Source organism: Lethenteron reissneri, chromosome 58, assembly GCF_015708825.2.
Source record: "Lethenteron reissneri isolate LAM-NWPU_2019-01 chromosome 58, ASM1570882v1, whole genome shotgun sequence".
NCBI lineage: Eukaryota > Metazoa > Chordata > Hyperoartia > Petromyzontiformes > Petromyzontidae > Lethenteron > Lethenteron reissneri.
Window position 1 is genome coordinate 8,413,882 of NC_083836.1, and position 25,513 is coordinate 8,439,394.

The window sequence follows — 25,513 nt, forward strand, 5'->3', positions numbered from 1 at the left end:
CTCCTTGCAGACCGCAACTTGAGTACATCACTGAAACTGCGTACACTGAAATGCTACATCTGGTCAATTTTGCTGTACGGAGTAGAGACGTGGACACTGACAACAACAGCAACAAAAAGGCTCGAAGCTTTCGAGATGTGGCTGTATCGAAGGAATGCTGAAAATCCCATGGACAGCCAAAACCACCAATACACAAGTTGTGCAAGATATGGGCACTGACAGGCAACTGCTGAAGACCATCATTAGCAGGAAGTGTTACTACCTAGGCCACATTGCCCGAAACGACCACAAATACCAGCTATTAAAGCAAATCCTGGAAGGAAAAATCGAAGGGAAAAAACGACCAGGACGGCCAAAAACGACATGGCTCAGTAACATCAAAACATGGCTACAATTAACAACAGCACAAACTCTACACGCCGTGCTAGACCGGGACCAATATCATCGTGAAGTCGCACACGCCGTTAGGCAGCACTAAAGAAGATGAAGTGTTGTCTATATTTAAAGTTGCGCATTTTGATGTGACGTCACATTTCTCACCCCCCCCCGTCACACATCGTCACAAATGTCTGACCCCCCCCCCCCCCTGGGTGCTGGGTGCGTTACGTCATTTATGGACGGCCCCTCACGCCACTGGCTGGCGGAAGTTGCTCCACGAGAAGGAGCTTCAGAACCCCCCCACCCAAGAGGGAATATTTTCGCCGATTCCCCACACTCCACTTGAACACACGCCTGGTGTACCCATTGTATGCTTCTGGGTGAACAGTAAGCAGATGGGAGGGGGGGGTTGAGATCACCTTCAACCACCGCGCCGGAAGAACGAATCGAACCGAGGCCGGTGATCGCTGGATTGCAGGCCCATTGTGATAATTTTTTGCACTACGGCAGCATCCCCGAGTTCATACGATAGAGGTTCAAAAATATTGTTCATTTTTGTATTGTATTATTGGGCTTTCTGGACCGCAACGTCCATTATTTATATTGCTACTCAAAGGGTGCGTTTGGTTGTGGTCGTGCGAGACTGCCCCCACCCCCTAGCCCCCCTCGACACCACCCACCCCGACTACGACTGCTGCTCCTCCGCCACTCCCACAACACCCACCCCAACTTTATTTGTTATTTTATTTGAACCTATCTACGTGACTTTACCGAAAGACCCAAAGAACACCCACCCCAACCCTAATCAGAACACATTGTGGGGCCTAAATGATAAGGGGCGGGGACAAAATATGAGGGGCGGGGCTTAAGCAATAAGAAGGCGGGGCCTAACTAATAAGGGGCGGGGCCTGAAGAGGAAAGGCGCAGAGCCGAAAAAGGAAGAGACAGAGCCGAACCACAAAGGCCCAGGGACCTTAAAGGGGAAGGAGGAAGAGCAGAGCATCAAATATGTGCAGCAGCATTATCTTTAGTGTCACAGATGCGGCCACAAGTCAAGTAGATGGAAATGAGTGCACGTGGAGCTTGCGATGATGACTCCGTGTAGATGTGCAGAGCAACGCATTTCGATGTGAGCATGGGGGGGGGGGGGAATGTTGCTTGCACGTGGTGACGTGTGCATGCCTTAAACATCTCTCGTGTTTTTAAATCGAAGTCCTTGCACGCCTTTGTTGGCCGTAGGGGGTTTCTTGATCTCGCGTCACCACGCTGGCGGATGCAGACCGGTTCGGATGTCGCCAACCACTGATTGTCATTGTCGTGGCCGAGAATCGGAAGGCGGGTCGCAGGCTTCTCATTTCGCGTGCTGATTTCATAGATTTTTGCTATAGAAGGTTGCGACGTGAATGTTTGCTAAATTGCATTAAATTCGTGGATGATGCTTGCGTGATAGAGTGGAATGGCGCGATGGTTAGTGAGGTGCATCGTGAAACCAGTGACCCGAATTCAATTCCCGGCCACGGCTAAGATCAGTGGTGAGTGATATCAAAACTGGTCCTGGGTACAACCCCATTCACCAGTTCCTGCTCCCACGTTAATGCTCACCGCTGTCACCAACCTGCACTGACCAGCGTGGTGAAGTATGGTTAAACGACCTGCACGGCATGGGGGAGGCAATCATCCAGAAAATTGACAAAAAAGGCTGTACACATGCAAGTACAGTAAACCTTCGTACAGCAATACAAAACAGCGACCCATATTTATTGAGTTCAATATTAAAAACAGTCAAGGATTCCGCATTAAGACGGCAATCGTTGCATATATGCTCGTATGTGCTAGGTTCACCGAGGAGATGCAGCGATGAAACCTGCTCCTGTGCATGTGTTATGTGGATAGGATGCCGAGATTATTACATAGCAGGATGGCTTGGGGAGCGCCTTCATCCAGCAGTGGATTGATCAAGACTGCACGGTACAACAATCGACGCACGCCTGATATCGATGCGGTAAAACGCAATCATTCGTATCTATCGTTTCCCCAGCCAGCGTTGGGTATCCAGTCGCTGAACCCTGGCCGCGTGCGGAGTCTCACTCAGACGTCTGTCGCTCATCGGTCTCCTCTTGCGGCTCCTCCTTCTGTTGAGGACTGCCCTCGAGTGGCTGCATGTGAAGCTTGGCGCCATCCCTGGTCGTGCTTCTGGCGAGGGGATCTTTGGAGCGGACAGAGCTGGTGGCGGAGGTGATTCGCGCGCGCCTGGTTGGTTCAGAGGGGGGGGGGGGCATTTTTCCACGCGTGAGCATGCGAGGGACACTCCATCCATCCGTTCATCCATCGGCCAACACGAGCAAGAGAGGGCACGGCGAGGTCATCATCAACATCATCGTCGAATATAGAAGTTAAATCCTGCGCACGTGAGCAATGAGGCAGCACGCATCACTCATTTTACGGTACTATGCCAGCGGTGGGAATTCTACATTGATAGGGTGGTGGTGGGGCGGGGGGCGAGTCGATCATTGTTGACTTCCCTGTTTTTTACGATCAGAGGAAACAAGAAGATGCTCGGTGTAGTCGGCACTCTGCTTCGTTCATCATTTCTTTTTTTTATTCCTTTATATTAAGTTCGCTTGCTTGCTTGCTTGCGTGCTTGTGTGCTTGCTTGCTTGCTTACGACCGTGTAAATCTTTTGGTCGTTTTTTAACCCACTTCCCGTGATTCAATCGAGTTGACATTTTCCACACAGACTCGTTGTGCGTGACAATTAATGTTCGTGAAGAAAAACAATTCCAAAATTTTACACTGTTTAGGGAAAACAAATTAAATATTTAATTACCAATTGCTTAATGGTGGCAGACAATCATCTGACCCATAGGTGGCAGCCATCTCAAGCCAGAGGACGAGAGGACTCTAGCCGCCCGTTTTAAAGACCAATGTGGGCTGGGTTGTGGCCCATTGAACACGCATATAAAGGATTTATAGTGAAAAACTTTGTTTTTACGGGTTAATTTTTTAAAGCTTTCCTTTATGTACCCCCCTCTCGCTCACTCTCTCTCGTTCTCCCTCTCGCTCTCTTTTTTTATAAACTACGACAAGTGCTGCATCTGCACGCAGCCCTTCTCGCAGTCCAACGGCCTCTGACGGGTAGCTCATATCTGCATGCAGAGCTCTCCGTCATCTGCCACCGAGCACACGGCCTCCTCCAGCGCCCACAATGCGGTACTTGGATGTATCGACCCCGGTGTGATGATGGGCCGAGTCGACTCCCAAGCAGGATTTCAACTCGCGGCATTCCAATTGTGAGCCACTGAGCCGCCTGGCCGGGCAATAATATATATATTTTTTAAAAGATACATTGACCTCGTATTAACGTGGGCGGACACATCTTGATCCCACGTTTCGGGGCAGAACTCCAAAAAAGTGACATTGCACTCTCGAAGCTCGAGCAGAGCACAGCGTGCAAAGCGAGCGTTGGCTTTTTGCTAAACAAATGAGTTGGCGATGCTGCGTTGGCAGTGACGTAGAAACACGATACACAAATAACTTCAACACATTCGTAAACAACACTGCCTTCGTTGGAACGCAATACACGAAGGGGCTAAGTTTCGCCGATTATCCATCTTATTCCCCCCCTCTGTCGAGTTGTTATTTGGCTTGCTGCTATAGCTGCCGCGTCTCCACGCTGCACGCTAACATCATGAATATTTATTTATCCGATGAACTATCCAAGCAGCCCCCAGTTGAGTCGCTACACAGTGACCACTGCGGTGTCCTGTAATTACACGGTGACTATTGCAGTGTCCTGTAGCTACACAGTGACTACTGCAGCGTTGGATTGTGAATTCCAGAATTGCCCTTCAGAATACAAGTGGGTTTTTTGTTTAGTGGCGGTTTAAAATATGTATTTCGTGACGTTTTGTTGACCTGACAAACCTTACTTATTGGCTATGTGGTGGCGGGTTTAACGACACATATATTTACACAAGCTAACCGCCAAATGAACTCGTTATTTTTTTTTTAAACAACGGTTTTATTAACAACTTTGTTTAACTCACGGTCGAGAAGTACGTCAATTGCGCCTGAGTCACGCGGCGCCTGCTTTTTGTGCAAGACGATTCCACAGTTTAGGGACCGCGGCGTTTTTGGCCTACACAAATATATATATAAATAATAAGGCTTCATACTCTTTGGTTCTTTCGGTAAAATCACATAGGTGAAAAAAATAGAAATAAATAAATCACGATGTTTCGATTGCAACGCGAGCAATCATCAGGTGTGACAACCTAAAATCGGTACTAGCCAGAGGGTTGAATTTTGCTGTCGTCCCCAAACATATCCCAGTGGATGATATAATTTTCCAGGTTGATGTAGCCCTAAAAGGATTGGGACACATCCCGACAGATGTTGCTAGAGCTGAAATTTCTACCATCCTTAAAAATGCTAATAAACCCGTTAGTAATATCACCAAAGACGAACGCTTGGAACTGGCAAAATTGAAAAAGAGGGATGACAGTCATCCTCTCAGCCGACAAGGGCAATGCCACTGTCATCATCGATAAAACCACATACAACAACAAAATCCAGGACCTTATTGATGGTAGCTACTCCAAAATCAACAAAGATCCCACTAACAGCCTGACGACAAAAAACAATATAATTACTAGTTCGACCTCTAATTGAACCAGCTAAACGGCTCTCCCTAAAACCTTCTGCTGCCAGACCACCAAGATTCTATGGTCGTCCTAAGATCCATAAAGAAGGCACACCACTTCGGCCCATCATTTCCACTATCAACTCACCTACCTACAAGCTAGCCCGTTTTCTGTATGACACCTTGCTTCCATTCACTGGAAAGACTACCTCAGCAGTACTTAATTCAGCTCACCTTGTCTCTATAATCAAGGGCATCTCATTGTCCCCAGATGATCTCGTCAGCTTTGATGTGGTTTCTCTGTTCACTAAATTTCCAGTGCCTGACACCTTAGCAATAATTGAAGATTTAGTCCAACATGGACTGAATCCTGATGTTCCTACTCCTGTTAGGCACTGCCTTACCAACACTTACTTCACCTGGAATGGTACTTTTTACAAACAAAATAAAGGTACACCCATAGGTTCCCCCTTATCTCCAGTGATAGCGAATGTTTTCATGAGGAAATTTGAAACTGATGCCATCCAGACATTCACCCAACGTCCTTCCTTGTGGAAGATATATGTAGATGACACTTTCGTCATTTGGCCACATGGCCTAACAGCATTGAACCAATTCCTCAACCACATCAATTCCATACACCCATCCATCAAATTCACCATGGAAGTGAAGGATGGTAAGCTACCATTCCTGGATGTTTTGTTTGAGAAGAAGCTTGATGGCTCCTTGGGACATCCTTTCTACAGGAAGCCACCCACACAGATTCCTATCTGAAACCTGAATCCCACCACCATCCGGCACAGAAGAAATTCCCTCATCAAAACCCTGCACCATAGGGCCCACTGCATTTCTGACCAACACCACCTAACCAGTGAACTGGAATACGTACACCAGGCCCTCAAGATGAATGGATACTCGGACCGTACTATCCGCAATGCTGTCTCTCCAACCATGGAGAAACAACCCCCTGAGACTCCGATCAAAACCATAACGTTACCATACATAGCAGGCGTTACCAAAAAGATTGCCAAAATCTTAAACAAACACAAGATCCAGGTCCGATTCAGTACAGTACACACAATCCGTGATCTAATCCCATCTGTGAAGGATGTCATTCCTGACTTGCAATTCCCTGGAGTCTACAAACTAAGTTGTATCTGTGGTGATTGTTACATTGGGGAAATGAAACGTCATTTCTCTGACCGAATCCGCGAGCACAAGTCAAATTTGAAACACGGCAGAACTAATTCCTCAGCCGTTGCTGATCATTGCTATGACGCTGTGGGCTCCCATGATATCGTTCTGCAAGCCGTCTGGCTACCATCAAAGATTTGTTCATGAAGCCATCCAGATATATAAAAATAGACGTAACTTCAACCGAGAGGACGAATATAAATTGAGCAATCATTGGAAAGATGTTATTAACCAAGTAAAATTTAACGTTTCATAGTTGTTCCATCTTAATTACCGGGTACTGGTCTATTTTACCGAGTTAATTGCATCCTCAGCACTATGAGATCTCCTTTACCAGTGGCAAAATATAGTAGTAGATTTTAACCCTTTCAACTGGTACAAAAACTGACACCTTTATACAAGGCATCATGTTTGCAAAAACCACAACACAAGCAGTCAAAATGCAAACAAAAAGAAACAACTCTGATGATGATAATCATATGCACTGTCCTTGAAGTTGATTGGTCCACACCCGAGACAGCTTTTCTTAGAGCCTAGTCTCCATTGGTGTTTGAGTTGTACGCCTTTTGGCGTCATCTGGTGTGCAAAATGTGGAGTTGATTGGACAACGGGAAGTGGACGAAATTTTTATTACAAGATTTGACCCAGACAAACAGAGGAATCAAATTAAGTAAAACCGTTGAAAAGACCTCGACAGTTTTGTGAACCTTTCGTTAAATGTTCTCCTTTTCTTTTCCCCACACTCTTGTAGAAAAACTCCCTTTTGCGGCAATTCTCTCACGCAGAGTGAACTACTCTGCGATACTTAGAATGGATGTTTAGTCTCGTGGTGTAATGCCGATAGCACAATTCAAATACATTGGGGGTGGGGGGAGAAGTAAACAAAAAAACAAACCAAGAGACAATTCTGTTATGCACTCAAACGGGGTAATGTAATATATTAAACTGGTTGAAAACCTCTGCACGATTGCTGCTGCTATGTCAACATTTCCCAGAAGGAAGCGTAATGCTGAGTTAAATATTTGCCAATCGCCTAGGCCCGAGTGCAATTTGCCCTTCCGGGAATAATAAAAGAAGGGAATTGCAGAGAACGAGAGGGACAGGACATTCATTATAAGAGCATGGGTGCTGAGTCGCACGCAATCAGACCAATTTACACGCTCTCACGAAGACCACGTCCTGCTAAGAACTAAACTAAACTAAATTTATTTTAAAACAGGTAAGGCCCACTGAGCTACATAGCTATTTTGCAGAGGCGACCTGGTCACAATTGAAAGCTCTAGGAAGTTGGCCTACCTTGTGGCAATGTATAGCAGCCAAATACTCTTAAACGCATGTTTCTAAAATGTGAAGGGGGAAAACCGAAGGACCCAGAAAAAAATCCACGCGACCACGGGGTAAGAGACACCGCAAACTCCAAGTATATAGGCGTCAGGGTCGAGATCGAACTCAGCGACTTCCTGCGCACTAGGCGAGGCAGTTGACATTTCTCCACCGTGGTGCCCCCACCACCACCGACACACCACTTCCATCCCTTTCACCCAAGATGACACGCACACAACCTACCACTATGAACCTGGCACCCCGAGTTCGATTCACCGCCACGGCCAACATCAGTGGCGAGCGAAATCAGAAGAGGTCCTGGGACTCCCTCCCTAGGTCTACCTAGCCTTACATGAGTACCCGGTGCAATGTTTAAATATGAGCACTGGGAAGACAAAGGTGGTTAGCAGATTTGTCTTGCCACACCACCTTCTCAATAGGTGCTCGAAATGTGTGTGTTTTTTGCAGGGTTCCGCTACATGATAGGTGACGAACCGTTGGGTTAACTTTCCTCAGAGGTGGTTATAGAGAGGGGGGCAGTCCCACGTCTTTTATTGTTCAAACATAAATAATAATAAAATATTCACGTGTCTTCTATGGCAGGGGTCCCCAACCCCCAGGCCACGGACCGGTACCGGTCCGTGGCCTGTTAGGAACCGGGACGCACAGCAGGAGGTGAGAGCGTTGATTCCGCGCGTGGCCCGCCCCATTATTTTATTATTTACCACTTCCGTCCGCGCCTCTTTCCCGCACTGCGCACTTGTCTCAGTCACAGTTTTGGTAAGCCCACAAGCTAACCCCTAGCCAAAATGAGCAAAAAACAAACGTTGCTGGAGAGCTTCTTTGAAAAGAGAGAAAGACCCAATGATGACCCCCCCTCCCCCCCGGTCCGTGAAAAAATTGTCTTCAACAAAACCGGTCCCTGGTGCCAAAAAGGTTGGGGAGCGCTGTTCTATGGTATATAATAATAAAGCACCAGGTAGGGGAGGGGGGCACCAATTGTCCCAAAATGACCCCTATTCCACCACTTTTAAGGCCACGTCTACAGCAGCATTCAAGGCCCCGTCCACTTTTGGCCCACTCCCATCAACTGAAACTGGATACTCAGTTCCTGAAGCAGCTCTCGGTACGTGGGGTGAAACGTCAGGGCATTATGCCGAAGGGAAAAAAAAAACCTGAAAACACATTGGAGAGAGTTGTGCAGCGCCACCTCGAAAAACCTAGCAAGCCCAATTCTCGTCCATACCTCCGCACGGCGCTCATGAACCGTTCGCGGAACTTCTCGCCGACAAAGAAGTAGATGAGCGGGTCGAGGCAGCTGTTGAAGGCGGCGAAGCAGACGGTGACCACCACCGACTTCTGCAGGTATAGCTTCGTGTCGCAGCTGCTGTGGCGGCTGACCAGGTGGTGCAGCAGCAGCGTGCGCTGCACGTGGTACGGGATGAAGCAGACCACGAAGACCGTCAGCACCAGCACGATCATGCGCACCGCGCGCTTCCGCACGTTCGAGTCCCTGCGCTGGCCTTCCGGGGTCTTCATCAGCGTCCGGGCGATGGCCGCGTAGCAGACGACGATGATCACGAACGGGATGAGGACTCCAACCACCAGGGCGAGGTAGTTCATGGCAAAAATCTTGTTCAGGCTGCCGCCCGAGCTCTCGAAGCACAGGGTCCTCCCGCTCGATAAGACGTGCTGGCCGCTGAGAAGGAATGGGGAGGTGACCAGGGTCACAAAGACCCAAATGGACACGCAGGCGATGACCGCTTGCCTCGCCGTGACGGCCTTGAGCGAGCGCACGGGGTGAACCACGGCCAGGTAGCGCGTCACGCTGAGGCCGGTGAGGAAGAAGATGCTGCTGTACAGGTTGGCGTAGAAGGCGAACGAGCTGATGCGGCACATCACGTCCCCGAACGGCCAGTCGCCGTCGCGCACGTAGTAGACGACGCGCAGCGGCAGCGTCAGAACGAAGAACATGTCAGCGAGGGCCAGGTTGATGAGGTAGATGGTGCTGGCACTCTTGGTCCGCGTGAGACACAGGAAGACGTAGAGCGCGATGGCGTTGCCCATCATCCCGATGATGCAGACGATGCCGTAGACCGCCGAGTAGATGGGGTACTTGTAGGAGTCGTTCGGGCAGGGATCGGTACCATTGCGAGCTGCGCTGGAGTTCATCATCACGATGCCTGCGCTTCTCTTCAAGTTACACAGCTGAACAAACAATACGGTGATGGATTATCAATGTGCTTATGGTCGCATTAGCAACTTTAGCAAATGTTTCGGTTTATATCACTCATTCCAACTCATGTGTTGAGGACTGAGTCTAACAGACTGTTACAACTCATCTGAACTGTGTTCAACCACCATGCTGCAGGTCACAGAATCTCTCTGCTTTTTTCATCGCACTGCTCCAGCTATTTTCCCAAGTTATTTTTTTATTTTACTTTTTGCTTAAACTATGTTCGACGGATAATCACATTAGATGGAACTTTTTGTTGCATATGCACGTTTGGTAATTGAACATGTTCACTACTCGTACACTGCACAGTTTAATGTTGTCAATAATTCAGGACATGTCAAATACGGTATTCAATTTTGCCGATAATTGAGGACTTGATACATGAAGTTTTAAAACATAGTCGTAGATCTAACATATATAAGCGAACATAGCGGCAAATATGCCATGAAGGGCTGCATATTATACTGGTCTTGTACATTGTAACGCGTAAAAACGGGAACAATGACAGCCCGCCATGAGGAAGAATCAGGAGGCTGCTTTAAGAATGCGCCGAGGAGGCTGTCGGCTGTGAAATAGCTTGGCGCGTCGAGGAAAAGGAAGCGATTGCGAGGTGCGATTGCATCGAAGACTCTGCTTAATAGTCTTGAAGTGCTTATCTTGGAAAGCAAAAATATCATTCACCTGTGCTGCAAGTGCTTACCTTGTGAGAAGGCAGCACTCTGGGTCGGTCGGCTTGCGTCTTCCGTGTGCGTCGACTTGAGTGTCGAAACAGTAAATATATGTTGAGTGATTTATGGTGCAACCGACGAAGAGGAAACACATCTGTTTGAAGGAATGCCTGCCAAGTTGGCTCCTGCACGGAAATCAGCGCAGTGCACGGATGTAAGTCAAATATTGGGCCATGCAGTTCCTCGCTCACGCCATTGCTGGTGGAATTGCCTTCACGAAGGATGTCTAGAGCAGTATATTTCTTGAACTTTGTTTGGCCCACGGACCACCCAGCCACCTGTCATAGTGTTGGGGCCATCAGCGTCTCACAGAACATCTTTTCAACCCCTCGTGAAGCAGTCCAGCCCACCCAGCTGCCAGCGTACAGCCACTGCTCAAGGCAGTCCGACCGACATGAAGAACCACCGGACTCTTAGGAATGAAAATGTAGCAAAACGAAACACAACTAAACAATAACAAAACAATCAACCCACTCGCGTCTCCCCAGAAAAGTCATCCCCACCGCATATTGGGGTCTCGACTCTGGAAACTCCTCCGGGGCCTCATGCCAGAGCAGGTTACAGCCTCAGACCCCTGGGCTCTGATGTAGGAGCATTTTGCAGCCTCAGACTCCCGGGCTCTGATGCAGTGAGAACACGCCTGTCACTAGTTGCAGCAGCGTGAATGCTTGTGAGACTCATAGCCTCCTTACTCGGCGGTACTGTAGACGTCGAACGCCCAAGGATTTTGTCTTCCAGAAATCATTTGTGCCTTGGGGACTACCAACCTCCGTCATCGGCAGGGCTGTAGATGTCGTACGCCCACTGGTCACAGATTGCAGAAATGTGGAGGCCTGGGAGGTTCATCAACGGTGAACTCCTCCTCCTGGAAGGCGCAAGATGGAGGCGCGGCACGACCACCACCCAGACACGGAGATGGCTGGGAGTGGCATACCACTCTGCCTGTAACACTGAAAACCTGGTCATGCACTTACTGGATCAAACACTCTGCCTGTATGACTGAAACCCGTTCATACACTTCCTGTGTCACAATCTACCTGAAAACTCAGCCCTAGGACTCTCTCTCTACTTGAAGGACTCTGAAACGATCTATAAATATATTTTCTTCTGCCTGACAACTGAAATATGAAATAGGATCACACAAAATTATCCAGTAATGTACATTTACCATTAACATCCTCAGAAATCACGTATCTAAGATCTGTTGAAATTTGAAAAACACCCTAAAATAGTTAACCAAATTACCTGAAATATCACTCGTGCAAAGTAACTCTCTGCCCTGAAGTTGCATGTAATGAAATGCATTCAATGGCTATGGCCCCAAATCATGGCTCACGTGCACACCTGCATTACTCAATGAAGATGTTTTAAGCCTGCTCCTGGGTCCTTGTTTTTGTGTCCAAAATATCTGGAAACTTTATTCCACCTAAGCATAAAGACGACTTGGACGCACTTGTTCTTGAGATGTTGTCTTTATTAGGGAGCATGTGCTCACACTCGGACAGGCGGAGACCCCACTTCAGCAGCCCCGAGTCTCTCGCCTCTTCCCCTTATATACGGTGCATAGCCACGCCCCTGTCCCGTGGCCACAGCCCTATTCTCGAACCTTCTCGCTGGCCCTAGACCACTCGTTCTACTACTGTCCTCTTAATTCACCTGGCCATGCCCCTATTCTCGATCATTCTGGTGGCCACCGGTCCATTCGCACTGCAAGCTGACTCCCCTGCCATTACCTCCCATGGCCACTAGTACACTCACACCGTAGGTTGACTCCACTGTCATTACATCACTCCCCCCCTTTACAAATGTAGCTGTCGCGGCTAATACTAAGAACTGCACAAATGTATACAATTAGGGCAGAATGACAAAACACACATGCATCCAAGAAAAATCCGCCGCGCGACTACAGCAATTGAACAACAACAACACAACTTCATGGTTTGGAGAGCCTTCAAAGCAGGTGTACACTTCTTGACCGGGTCCTTGACGCAAGTCCATCGCACGTAGCAGACTCAGAGGGTGGCAGTCTTTGGTCGGCACAATGCATTTTTCGGGTCGCACAGTTACTTTGGGCGGCTGCCCTACCACGTCGGACACTCCAAACCCCGGCAGTACAGGACATGGAGATGAGATGTTTGGGCGAGGATGGATGTATGGTTTGAGGCGCGATGGGTGAATGAACCAACGGTGACGCCCCACCTGTACTCGCACGCACTGTGGCCAATTCACCTCTACAATCTCGACCGGCAATCACAACGGAGTTTAGGCGAGGTACGCAATGGCACCTGGAGGCATTGCAGCCATGCCTTATCACGACGCCTTATCGCGATGCCCTATGTTTCTCTCATAAGCAGGCTTGTGGCCTGGTGGTATTTTCCTTCGCCGCCGCATGTGCTTCCGTCACCCGCTTGAGCGTAACCTGCAGCGGCACGGTATTGGAGGCTTTACCCAGTTGAGCCTCTATGGGGGACTCCTGCTCCTGCTCGTACATCATAATAAACGAGGAGAATCCCGTAGAGGCGTGTGGAGTCATCCTATATGCCGCCAAAACCCATGGGACATGCAGGTTCCAAACCGTTTCGTTTGTGCCTCATTTACCACTTGACATAGCATGGATGATATCGTTCTGTTCAACCATTTTACCATTTTCTCTTCTTGGTTCTTTCGGTAAAGTCACGTAGAAGGGAAATAATAAAATAATAATAAAACATAATAAAATAATTCTTACGACGTTTTGGCCACAACGCAAGCAGCCATCCTCAGGTGAAGAACAGGTCTGTCGGGAAGACAGCGTCATTTTACCATTCCTTCTGTCTGAGGATGGTATGTGGATGTCCTAACTTTATTACGACCTTGGCCACTGAGCTGCTCTGGGGCACCCTTGTCCAAGACGTAACCGTGCAGGAACTGTTGTGTATATCCCCCCTTTTCCAAAATGTATATTAAGATAAATTCTGCCAATTTTTATTTAATTGTAATAATCGATCAGGGTGTCGCTTGGGACACAAAGGGGGTGATGGGAACCCCCTCCCCTCAAACAGTAGCTGCCTATCACAAGCCACACCAGGCAAGGACGTAGCCATAAAAGGAAATTTTAAAAAACCCGGTGCAAAAGGGGGAGTGGGAGTTGCTAATTAGTGTCGGGGGAAATCTCTATCGGGCTTCAAAGGCTGCCACAAAACACGTACAAGCTGCAAGCGCCACGATTCTTCCCGGGCGGTGAGAACCTAACAGACAACTTTTTTTGGTTTCTTTTAGTACAACAGTAAAAGTTCGAAGCTTGGCTATGAGAATAAGTCGACATTATAGACTGCACTCAAATGAAGAACCAGGCTACAATCTACATTTAGTGGGTTATTATTTCTCGTATATTATTTTAATATTAATATTATTCACATTATTTTTATTATTATTCTATCTACGCGACTTTACCGAAAGAACCGCTGACAACATGGGGAGTGCGGAATAACACCTCTACACTAAGATAGGGGGTGGGAAATAATGTTTATTTTTCTCTCAACTTACAACCCATAAGAATGAATGGAAAATATGGTAACGGGAGGTCACACTTCAAGAGACGGCGCCCCTCTTTGTGAGAGACAAGAAAATGTCACACCTCCAACCGGCAGGGAAGAGGAGAACGCAGCCAGACAAAAGGAATCCCTCCTCCTTACAGATTAATTATTACAGGAAGTTGAAAAACTAGTTAAACACACTTAGGGGCAATTGAAAGCATCTGTTTCCCCGGATGGCGAGATGGCGAGATGGCTTGAGGAAGGGTACAGAAACCAGGCCTTGAGGTCAGTGCGGACCATGAAGTCCCTGCCGTAAAGGTAGGGCCTGTCCTGCTGCATGAATCAGACCATTTCTAGCAGCTCCCGCCGGGTAACACAATATCGCTGCTCTGATTGTGACAAAGAAGCGACTACTATAGGCAATAACTACTTCGATCCCGTTATTCACCGTCTCTTGATCTCTCCCTCCTCTCTCCCGGCCCCCTCCCCTACTGTCACTCTTCCCGGGGGCTCCTCCCTCTCCTGTGATTCTCCCCGTCCTGCTCATGAGACACCTCCCCCAACACTAAACACCAAACCGAGAGAGGGGCGGAACGAGGTGGGGGAGCTCGCAAGGGCCACTACACCCGCAACTTCTTACCGACACAACGCAATCACTTATCTCGAAATGGCAGCACTTAACACAAAATTATTCATATTATCGGAACATAAAAAGCACATTTTTTTACACAACTATAGAGTGCTTTTTGTGCTGGAGGGTCATTTATATCTCAGGGTTAGGGTAGCTTAATCAGGGTAGTTTACCGAACTTTTTATGTAATAAAATGCAAGTAAAACATAAATTAACGTCTGAAACAAAAGGCTTATCATTAATTACGGAACAGCCTGCACTTGTTTCACAGCCCGCGGACCACCTGGAGGACCGCGGTGGACCACTCACTGGTGGTTCGCTTACCGAGCAATTTTCGTGGAACCTATCTCACTCGTTAAGCGAGACACGCCCGTACTACACTGGTTAGCTGGTCCACTGTGTTTATATAGATACAGTATAGGTACATAGATTACAATTACCAATGAAAGGCCATTGAGTCAACTGTATTTTGATCAGCTTTTATTTAAATGTACATCTTTATTCTAGATTCATAATGTTTATTGGATTACATATTTAAATGTACACCGATGTCTATTCTATTGGGGGTCATATTGGCACGTAAAAATATAGATTTATTGTTTTAGACACACAAAAGCAGTACAACAAATGTTTAAAGTAAAATTTAAATTTTCTCCTCACAGAAAACGTATTTGAAACGTAGAAAAACGCGCAGTAATACAAATGATTAAAAGCTAAGTTTTTATTTTTGCAAAATACATACACTGTACAATCCATGCCATGGAGTCCACACAAGTTGTCTTGGTAAGGGGAATTTATAGTTTCAGTAACGTACACTAAGAATGTATCAGATGAAGATGTTGGTGAAATGCCCTTTATCTTAGAAAAATTCATGGAATGATGCATGAGCAGAGATGGGCACGGGTAAAACCAAATCGAAAAGCAGCGAATTGATCAGATTGGCCAACTTTCGTGGTGAATGATATCAGAACTGGTCCTGGATACACACAATTTACCAATCCCAACTCCCACGTCTATGATCACCACTGTCACCAACCTGCACTGATCAGCGTGGGGAAGTATGGTAAAACTATCTGCACGACCTGAACGACGTACAGAGGAAATCATCCAGATGTGGATTGACAAGACTGTCCACATGGATGCAAGCAAATGTACAATAGAATACATTTGTACAGCAAAAGAAAATGGTCACCCATATTTATTAAGTTCAATATAAAAAAGTCAGGGGTTCAGCGTTAAGACATTAATCCTTTAATAAGGAGATGGAGCGATGAAATCAGCTCTTGTGCGGGTGCTATGTGGATCATTACATCGCAGCATGCTGAGAGTTAGCAGTAGCTTGGGGAGCGCCTTCATCCAGCAGTATAATACCGTATTGTCCCGCATATAACCCGCGGGTTATACCACTTTTTACAAACAAAACAAGACCCTGCGGGGTATATGGAAGTGCGGGCTATCCCAAACATATTTTCCACGTTTTGTGACATGTCATGACTCGTTTAATTTTTTCATGGTAGGACTATCCACTATGCAACACTTACCTTTGACTAAAGCGCTGTTGAATAAACCACTCGCACTAAAATTGTTATCACGTTTTAAATTATTCTAATTGTTTGTACAATTAAACGACAATGTTTGAAGTGGGCGCACTTTGTTTACCGGCGACGGGAGAGATGGGGGGAGAGAGAGGTGGGGGGGCGAAGCAACGGCGTTACCATTGTCTGCTATTGTCTGCGCAGTGCGCAATCTACCAGTGCTAAATCTGTACTTATCTCGATTTAAAGCTTTCGTGACTGCAGGGATTCATCTTCTTGGTTCTTTCGGTAAAGTCACGTAGTAGGGAAGTAATAAAATAATAAAAATACAACATATTATATTATTTTATTATATTATTTTATTATGTTTTATTTTTATTATTTTATTACTTCCCTACTACGTGACTTTACCGAAAGAACCAAGAAGATTTACTTATCTACCAGTTATGTGTTACTTTTAGTCTCTTTCAGTGAAGTCACGTAGGTAACAAAATAGAAATCACGACGTTTCGAAGCAACACAAGCCTCCGTCATCAGGTGTACAGGAATTTTACTGGAGCAGTTACACCTGATGACGGAGTCTTGTGTTGCTTCCGAAACGTTGTGATTTAATTTATTTAAATTTTTTACCTACGTGAATTTACCGAAAAAACGAAAGAGTATGAATCCTTGCAGTCACGAAAACTTCAAATCTAGAATTATGTGTTACTTATTTATTGGATATTTACTTGTGGTAGTGATCTGTGGTGGTGACGTGAGAGCTGGGGGGAGAGAGAGGTGGGGGGGGGCGAGGCAACGGCGTTACTGTAGTGCCGCTATTGTCTGCGCAGTGCTCAAATTATAAGTGCTAAAAATGTACTTACTTATCTACCAGTTATGTGTTACTTATTTATTGGATATTTACTTTTGTTAGTTATTTACTGTTTTAAGTTCACTCGTTTATGGTTAGTTTGTTTTCTTTGTGCACGTTATTATTTTAATGTTAACAATTTATAGTGGAATGTATTACAAATGTGAACTTCGTATTAATATGATGGAATTTAGCTGCGGTAACGACGTTAAAGATATGAATGCATGCGGGGTATATGGAGGTGCAAGGGCTATCTGAAATTTGTTTTACGCAAAACGCTATTTTTGCGGGGTATATGCGTCTGTGGGTTCTATGCATATGCGGGCTATATGCGAGAAAATATGGTAAGCATAGCTGCACGGTACAAAAATCATCACACGCGTGGTATCGATATGGTAAAAGACAATTATCATCCATTGTTTCCCCAGCCAGCGTTGGGCATCCATCGCTAAACACTCGTCTGGTGCGGAGTCTCACTTAGACGCCTTTCACTCGTCGGTCTCCTCTTGTGGCTCCTCCTTCTGTAGAGGATCGCCCTCGAGTGGCTGCATGTGAAGCTTGGCGGCATCCCTGGTCGTGCTTCTGGCGAGGGATTCTTTGGTGCGGATGGAGCTGGTGGCGGAGGAGATTCGTGAGCGCCTGTGGGAGGGAAATGTTTTTCACGCGTGAACATGGGAGGAACACTCCATCCATCCATCCATCAGCAATACAAGCAAGGGAAGGCGTGAAGAGGGCATGATGATACCATTATATGTAAAAAAAAAGTTTGGCTGGCTGGCCATGCGCTGCCCAGCACGCAGAGAGGAGGGAGACACCCGAATGGCCGGAACGTGGATGCTGCTCTTTTCCCAGAAGACTTTGCAACTCGGGGCAAAAGCAACGTTGACTTGAGTGAGAGACATCGTGAGTGGGAAACAGATGAACTCGGCATCCTTATTTCGATTCATCGCTATGGCTTACTTTAGTGGCGAGTGATATCAGAACAGATGTTTGACCTCTCTTCCTATGTCAACCTAGCTTTACATGAGTACCCGGTGCAGTGATTAACAGCACTAGGAAGATAAAGGTGGTTGGGCAATGTATTGGCCACACGACCTCCGCAATGTGTCCAATGTGTGTGCATTTTTTGCAAGAATCTGCCGCATGATGTCAAATAAAACGTGGTGACCATTCCTCAGAGATAGATCTCCAAACTTCCTAGGGATGGGTAGAAAGGAAGGGTTGGTCCCTAAATGTCAAACTTTTTAAATAGGGCCCTACATTAACTATACAATTTATATGTTTTATTTGATGGCTGTATTCCTGCCTGCGTAGCCAGATTCCTTGCGTGCGGTGGTTGAAGTCACCCCACACATCTGGAACAAAGAGGAGAGCGGTGGGGATAGAGTGAAAGGGCATGAATCGGAGAGGAAAGAGAGATAGAAATGGGAAGGGGAGAGCGAGGGAAAGCGACAAGCAGATGGAGGAAAGGGAGAGGTGGGAATAAGGAGAACAAGGGTGAGAGGTGAGAGAAACAGGGAGATAGGGGGAGGGAAGCCCTGCGGTGGCGAGATGTTAACTACATCGCCTGGTATGCAGGAGGTTTTGAGTTTGATCCCGACCCTGACACACATATTTGGAGTTTGCGTGCTCTCCCTGTGGTTGCGTGGATTTTTCTCCGTGTTCTCTGGTTTTTTCCTCCACATCTAAAATCAATATGCGTTGAAGAATATTTGGCTGCTATGAATTTCCACGTGATAAAGCACTTCGTTGAGCTATCATTTGTGGCCAGGTCGCTTGTGAAAAACGAGCTATATAGCTCAGTGGCCCTTACCTGCTAAAATAAAATAAGTCATATTTTAAAAAAAAACTTTTTTTAAAACACGCTTTAATGATATGTATCGTACTAGCAATGGGATAACTCCACGACTCCAGGAAGTGGCCCCGAAGCTTGGCATAACGTAAGGGGCCGTCGTGATTTACAGCCAACGTCAGTTGAGCGTGGACAAGTTGCAGTCGATACCACATTGGGAAATGGGTTAAAATTGAGTTACAAGATTTGAGGAAACAACAGACAGAGTGAGTTAATAAAAAGCGTGTAAAAAAAGTTTGAGTTCATAGTTTAAGTGGGTCAAATAGAGTGGACGGAGAAGAGCAAGGGAGAGGTAGAAGAGGGTACAAAGGAATAGACTGATGGTCATGGCCAAATGACGTGTAGGTTGCTAGTTATACAATAAACGGCATCTGGTAAATTTCAACAAAATTCCAATGTTCTGGTCTCAAGGGAGAGAGGAGATACCATATGTCATGCTATGACCCCCACTGCGCCACTTTCAACGTCACGCCCAAAGCAGCATTCTAGCCCCCGTCCACTTTTGAGGCCACTCCATCAGTCCAACTCAAACTAGATACTCAGTTCCTGGAGCAGCTCTCGGTACGTGCAATGAAACATCGCGGTATTATTCGGTAAGACAAAAAAGAAACGCGACAACACATGGGAGAGAGCTGTGCAGCACGCCACCTCGAAAAACACACGAGCAAGTCCAAATCTTGTCCGTACCTCCGCACGGCGCTCATGAACCGTTCGCGGAACTTCTCGCCGACGAAGAAGTAGATGAGCGGGTCGAGACAGCTGTTGAAGGCGGCGAAGCAGACGGTGGCCACCACCGACTTCTGCAGGTAGAGCTTCGTGTCGCAGCTGCTGTGGTGGTTGATGATCTTGTGGAGCAGCAGCGTGCGCTGCACGTGGTACGGGATGAAGCAGACCACGAACACCGTGAGCACCAGCACGATCATGCGCACCGCGCGCTTCCGCATGTTGGAGTCCCTGCGCTGGCCTTCCGGGGTCTTCATCAGCGTCCGGGCGATGGCCGCGTAACAGACGACGATGATCACGAACGGGATGAGGACTCCGACCACCAGGGCGAGGTAGTTCATGGCAAAAATCATTTTCAGGCTGCTGCCCGAGCTCTCGAAGCACAGGGTCCTCCCGCTCGATAAGACGTGCTGGCCGCTGAGAAGGAATGGGGAGGTGATCAGGGTAACAAAGACCCAAATGGACACGCAGGCGATGACCGCATGCCTCGCCGTGACGGCCTTGAGCGAGCGCACGGGGTGAACCACGGCCAGGTAGCGCGTCACGCTGAGGCCGGTGAGGAAGAAGATGCTGCTGTACAGGTTGGCGTAGAAGGTGAACGAGCTGATGCGGCACATCGCGTCCCCGAACGGCCAGTCGCCGTCGCGCACGTAGTAGACGACGCGAAGTGGCAGCGTCAGCACGAAGAACATGTCGGCGAGGGCCAGGTTGATGAGGTAGATGGTGCTGGCACTCTTGGTCCGCGTAAGACACAGGAAGACGTAGAGCGCGATGGCGTTGCCCATCATCCCGATGATACAGATGATGCCGTAGACCGCCGAGTAGATGGGGTACTTGTAGGAGTCATCCATTGAGCAGGAACCTGACCCATTGGGAGCTGCGCTTGGGTTCATCGTCACGATCGTCGGGCTTCTCTACCAGTTACACAGCTGAACAAACAATGCGGTGATGGATTATCAATGTGCTTATGGTCGCATTAGCAACTTTAGCAAATGTTTCGGTATATATCACTCATTCCAACTCATGTGTTGAGGACTGAGTCTAACAGACTGTTACAACTCATCTGCACTGTGTTCAACCACCATGCTGCAGGCTACAGCATCTCTGCTTCTTCTATTTCAGTGCTCCAAATTTTAATTCCCTCCACTTGTCTATTTACCCAAGCTCCTTTTTTATTTTTTTCATTAAACTATGTTGTACAAATAATCACTTAAAATGGAACTTATTGTGGCATATGTACATGTTTGATAATCAAACGTATCAACTACCCGTACACCATACGGTTTAATTTCAGTAATTGAGTATTCATAACATTAGTTTTTTAAACATATTGTCGGAGATCTAACATATATAATCAAACAAAGCGACAGGTATTGTCATATGATGGTCTTGTACATTGTTACGTGTCAAAACGGGATTAATGACAGCCCAACATTAGGAACAATCGGGAAATTGGAGGCTGCTTTAAGAACGCAACGAGGAGGCTGTCGGCTGTGAAATAGCTTGGTGCGTCGAGGAAAAGGAAGCGATTGCGAGGTGCGATTGCATCGGAGACTCTGGCAAGTCACTGCTCAATAGTCTTAAAGTGCTTCTCTTGAAAAGCAATCAAATCATTCACTGTGATACAAGTGTTTACCTTGTGAGAAGGCAGCACTCTGGGTCGGTCGGCTTGCGTCTTCCGTGTGCGTCGACTTGAGTGTTGAAACAGTAAATATATGCCGAGTAATTTATGGTGCAACCGGCAAAGAGGAAACACGTAGTTGAACGTACCCACCTTGGTCATCTGTTCAAAGGAATGCCTGCCAAGTTGGCTCCTGCGCGGATTAGGAAAGCAGCACAGTGAGCGGATGTCAGTCAAATATTGGGCCATGCAGTTCCTCGCTCACGCCATTGCTGGTGGAATGGCCTTCACGATAATGTCTAGAGCAGTATATTTCTTGAACTTTGTTTGGCCCACAGACCACCCAGCCCCCTGTCATAGTGTTGGGTCCATCAGCGTCTGAAAGAACCTCTTTTCAACCCCTCGTGAAGCAGTCCAGCCCACCCAGCTGCCAGGGTACAGCCACTGCTCAGCGCAGCCCGACCGAAATGAAGAAACACCGGACTTTTAGGAATGAAAATGTAGCAAAACGAAACACAACTAAACATTCACAAAACAATCAACCCACTCGCGTCTCCCCAGAAAAGTCACCCCCACCACACATTGGGGGTCTCAACTCTAGAAACTCCTCCTGGGCCTCGTGCTAGATCAGGTTACTGCCTCCGACTCCTGAGCTCTGATGTAGGAGCCGCTTGCAGCCTCAAACTCCCGGGCTCTGATTCAGTGGGAACACGTCTGTCACTAGTTGCAGCAGCGTGAATGCCTGTGAGACTCATAGCCTCTGTACTCGGCGGTACTGTAGACGTCGAACTCTCAAGGATTTCATCTTCCAGAAATCATTCGTGCCTTCGGGACTCCCAACCTCCGTCATCGGCAGGGCTGTAGATGTCGTACGCCCATTGGTCACAGGTTGCAGCAATGTGGAGTCCGGGGAGGTTCATCAAGGGTGAACTCTCCCTCCTGGAAGGCACACAATGAAAGCGGGGTACGACCATCACCCAGAGACACGGCATTTTGGCTGACCACGCAGTTGTGCCACAGGGCCACATCTCGGTGCCACTGACCGCCCATCGGCCACTTCCCTCCTGTCACTCTCCACGGGGCTCCTCCCCCTCCCGTGAGTCTCCCCGTTCTGCCCATGAGACACCTCCCCCAACACTTAGCACCGAACCGAGAAAGGGGCGGAACGAGGTGGGGGAGCTCGCAAGGGCCGCTACAGCCGCAAACCCTTACCGACACAACGCAATCACTTATCTCTAAATGGCAGCACTTACTGTATTTTCCTGCATATACCCCGCATACGCATATACCCCGCAAAAATTGCGTTGTGTAAAACTAATTTCAGATAACCCGCACCTCCATATATCCCGCATGCATTCATATATTTAACGTCGTTACCGCAGCTTAATTCCATCATATTAATACGAAGTTTACATTTGTAATACATTCCACTATCAATTGTTAACATTAAAATCATAACGTGCACAAAGAAAACAAACTAACTGGAAACGAGTGAACTTAAAACAGTAAATAAGTAACAAAAGTAAATATCCAATAAATAAGTGACACATAACTGGTATATAAGTAAACATGAAAACATTTAACGAGTCATGAAATGTCACACGTGTAAAATACTTTTGGGATAGCCATATACCCCGCAGGGTCTTGTTTTGTTTGTAAAAAGTGGTATACCCTGCGGGTTATAGGCGGGAAAATACGGTGATACAAAATTATTAATATTACCGTAACATGAAGAAAAAAAATTTACACAGCTATAATGTGTTAATTTATATCTCATGTTCTTAGGTTTTTTCGGTAAAGTCACGTAGGTAAAAAAATTTCAATTAATGAAAGTAAAATAAAAATAAAATAAAAATAACAACGTTTCGGAGGCAACACAAGCTTCCGTCTTCAGGTGGAACCGTCACAGCACGATAGCTGTATCAAGTGAGAGAAATTCCAAGAACACAGTATTTGTATATATACTGGTTGAGGGTGGGCGGAGCCAAAGTAGGCCCTGAATATTATTTTTGCGAGGTTCGGTGCGGCTGAAACATGCCGTTAGGAATGGGCCTTTGTTGTGTAAACTAGGTGCGGATGATGTAAAGGTGCGTGTAAAAGGGACTGAGCCTTTTTTGTTATGTAGAGATGATGCGGCTGAAATCTCTGCCAGGAAATGAGTCTTTGTTGTGTAGAATGGTTGACTGAGCCTATTATTATGTAGAGGTGGTGCGGCTTAACTCGCTGCCAAGAAATGAGTCTTTGTTGTGTAGAATGGTTGACTGAGCCTATTATTATGTAGGGGTGGTGCGGCTGAAATCGCTGCCAGGAATGCTCCAAATGTGTAGTTAAATCGTTTTTGCATGATTAATAACATCTTTCCAATGATTACTAAGTTTGTACCCATCATCACGGTTGAAATTATGTCTGTGTTTGTATATTTGGATGGCTTCGTGTACAAACCTTTGATGGTAGCCAGGAGGCTTGCAGAGCACCTTAGCCAGGAGGCTTGCTCTACTTGAAAAATCTACCAAGGAGCCTCAACAAACATGAAAAATTAACAACTCACATTTAAAGCCAAATTGCTTTAAGACTTTTGGAACTTCAAGGACAGATCTGGCTTTGAATGAACATCGGATATTAAATATTAGCATCCACAATGCTAAAGTAAAGGAAAACCGTGAGATTTTAAAAGACCTTCGTGTTGCGATCGAAACATCGTGATCTATTAATTTTCTATCTACGTTACTTTACCGAAAGAGCCAAAGAATATGGATTCCTGCAGTCACGAAAGCTTCAAATGAAGATTTAAAAGACCTTATTAATGCAACCTGCTTCCTCGCCAAACAGGAATTAGCATTTCGTGGTCACGATGAGAGGTGCAAGCTCTTCTAATCGTGGCAACTATGTGGAGCTATTACATGCTTTTGCTGAGAAAGATTCAAAGTTAGCTCGACATTTGGAGACATCCACTGTGTTTTCTGGCTTATCAAACAGAATACAGACCTATTTAATTGAAGCAATCGGTGATGCAATTAGAAATTATATCAAAGAGGAGATTAATGCAGCCCCATTTGTTGCATCCGAAGTAGACGAGACAACGGATGTCACAAACAAAGCCCAGGTCTCTGTAATGTTGCGTTATGTGGCTAAAAGTGAGGTGACTTGTGAGGTGAGGGAAGCGTTCTTGGGATTTAATGATGTGAGTGATGACAGACGAGCACCGGCTATTGCTGATTATGTTTTGGGAGTGTTTGGGAAACACAATTGCGTTGAAAAGTTGGTAGCTCAGACTTATGGCGGAGCCTCTGTGATGGCATCAGATCTTAATGCGGTGCAGGCCAAGATTAAATAAAAGGTACACGAAGCCACGTGTATGCACACAAATTGAACCTGGTGCTCTCGCATTCAGCAAAATGTATGCCTGAGTGTAAAAGTTTTTTTAAACAGTTGAGGGACTTGCGACGTTTTTCAATAAGTCGATCAAGCACACCCACCTACTGGATGATGTTGTGAAGCGACATTTACTAAGAGCAGCGTCCACAAGATGGAGCTCAAATTCTGTACACGTGCAGATGATTAGCGTGTACCAATCTGATCTGCGTGCTGTGTTCCGGATTGAGCGAAAATCCCGATGATTGGGACAATGACACTCTGATGATGGCCGCCGGATATGATCTCTGGCTGTCAAAAGCATCAACCTGCTTCCTCGGAATGGCATATGAGGGCATTGTCAATGAAACCGATGCACTTTTTCGTGTGCTGCAGAATAAAGTAATGGACATCGGATTCTGCTGTGCGCGAGTCTGCGACACAATGGGAGTTGTGGAACGCCAGATACAATAATAATGCAATTTATAACGTGCGCAAATTTGCGGACGTAACGGCCACAACTCAGAGACGCGGAGCCAAGCTCAGAGTCGCTCGAAAGCATGGTTATAGAGGTGAGTTTTTAAGTCTCTCTTGAAGGAGGCGATTGAGGTGATGCTGCGAATGTGCAGAGGGGTGATAGCGTTCCAGACTGTTGGGGCTGCCACCGAGAAGCGGCACATAGACATAACCATCCTGGATCTTGGTATCAAGAGGAGGTCATGAGGCGCGCTGCGCAGGCATCTGCCGTGTGCTGAGCTGCAAGTTGTCAATAATGAAGAAAGGTACAGCGGGCAGTCAGATGTGAAGGCATTGTGGCAGAGGCAGGCGATCTTGAATATGACCCTACTGGAGATGGGTAGCCAGTTGAGGGCATGGAGACAGGCAAGTGAGTCGAGACGGGGATGAGTGTGGCCAATGACGACGCGTGCTCGGT

At 46.8% G+C, this 25,513-nt stretch overlaps 2 protein-coding genes and 1 pseudogene across 2 annotated transcripts in view; all 3 read right to left on the minus strand.

Annotated features, from left to right (window-relative positions):
- Positions 1-1,713: 1,713 nt before the first annotated feature.
- Positions 1,714-25,513, minus strand: part of LOC133357462 (uncharacterized) — a 77,501-nt gene continuing 53,701 nt past the window's right edge. Inside the window, exon 5 of the mRNA XM_061575406.1 lies at positions 1,714-2,628. Within this exon, the coding sequence (XP_061431390.1) occupies positions 2,463-2,628 (166 nt within the window). The 3' untranslated portion in view covers positions 1,714-2,462. The remainder of the gene's footprint in view (positions 2,629-25,513) is intronic.
- Positions 8,580-11,425, minus strand: LOC133357547 (cysteinyl leukotriene receptor 1-like; annotated as a pseudogene).
- LOC133357548 (cysteinyl leukotriene receptor 1-like) lies at positions 16,921-21,277 on the minus strand. The gene is made up of 3 exons (XM_061575524.1): positions 21,244-21,277; positions 19,572-20,536; positions 16,921-17,671 (listed from the first exon to the last, which is right to left on the minus strand). The coding sequence occupies exons 2-3, from the start codon at positions 20,498-20,500 to the stop codon at positions 17,521-17,523; spliced, it is 1,080 nt and encodes a 359-aa protein (XP_061431508.1). The 5' UTR covers positions 20,501-20,536; positions 21,244-21,277; the 3' UTR covers positions 16,921-17,520.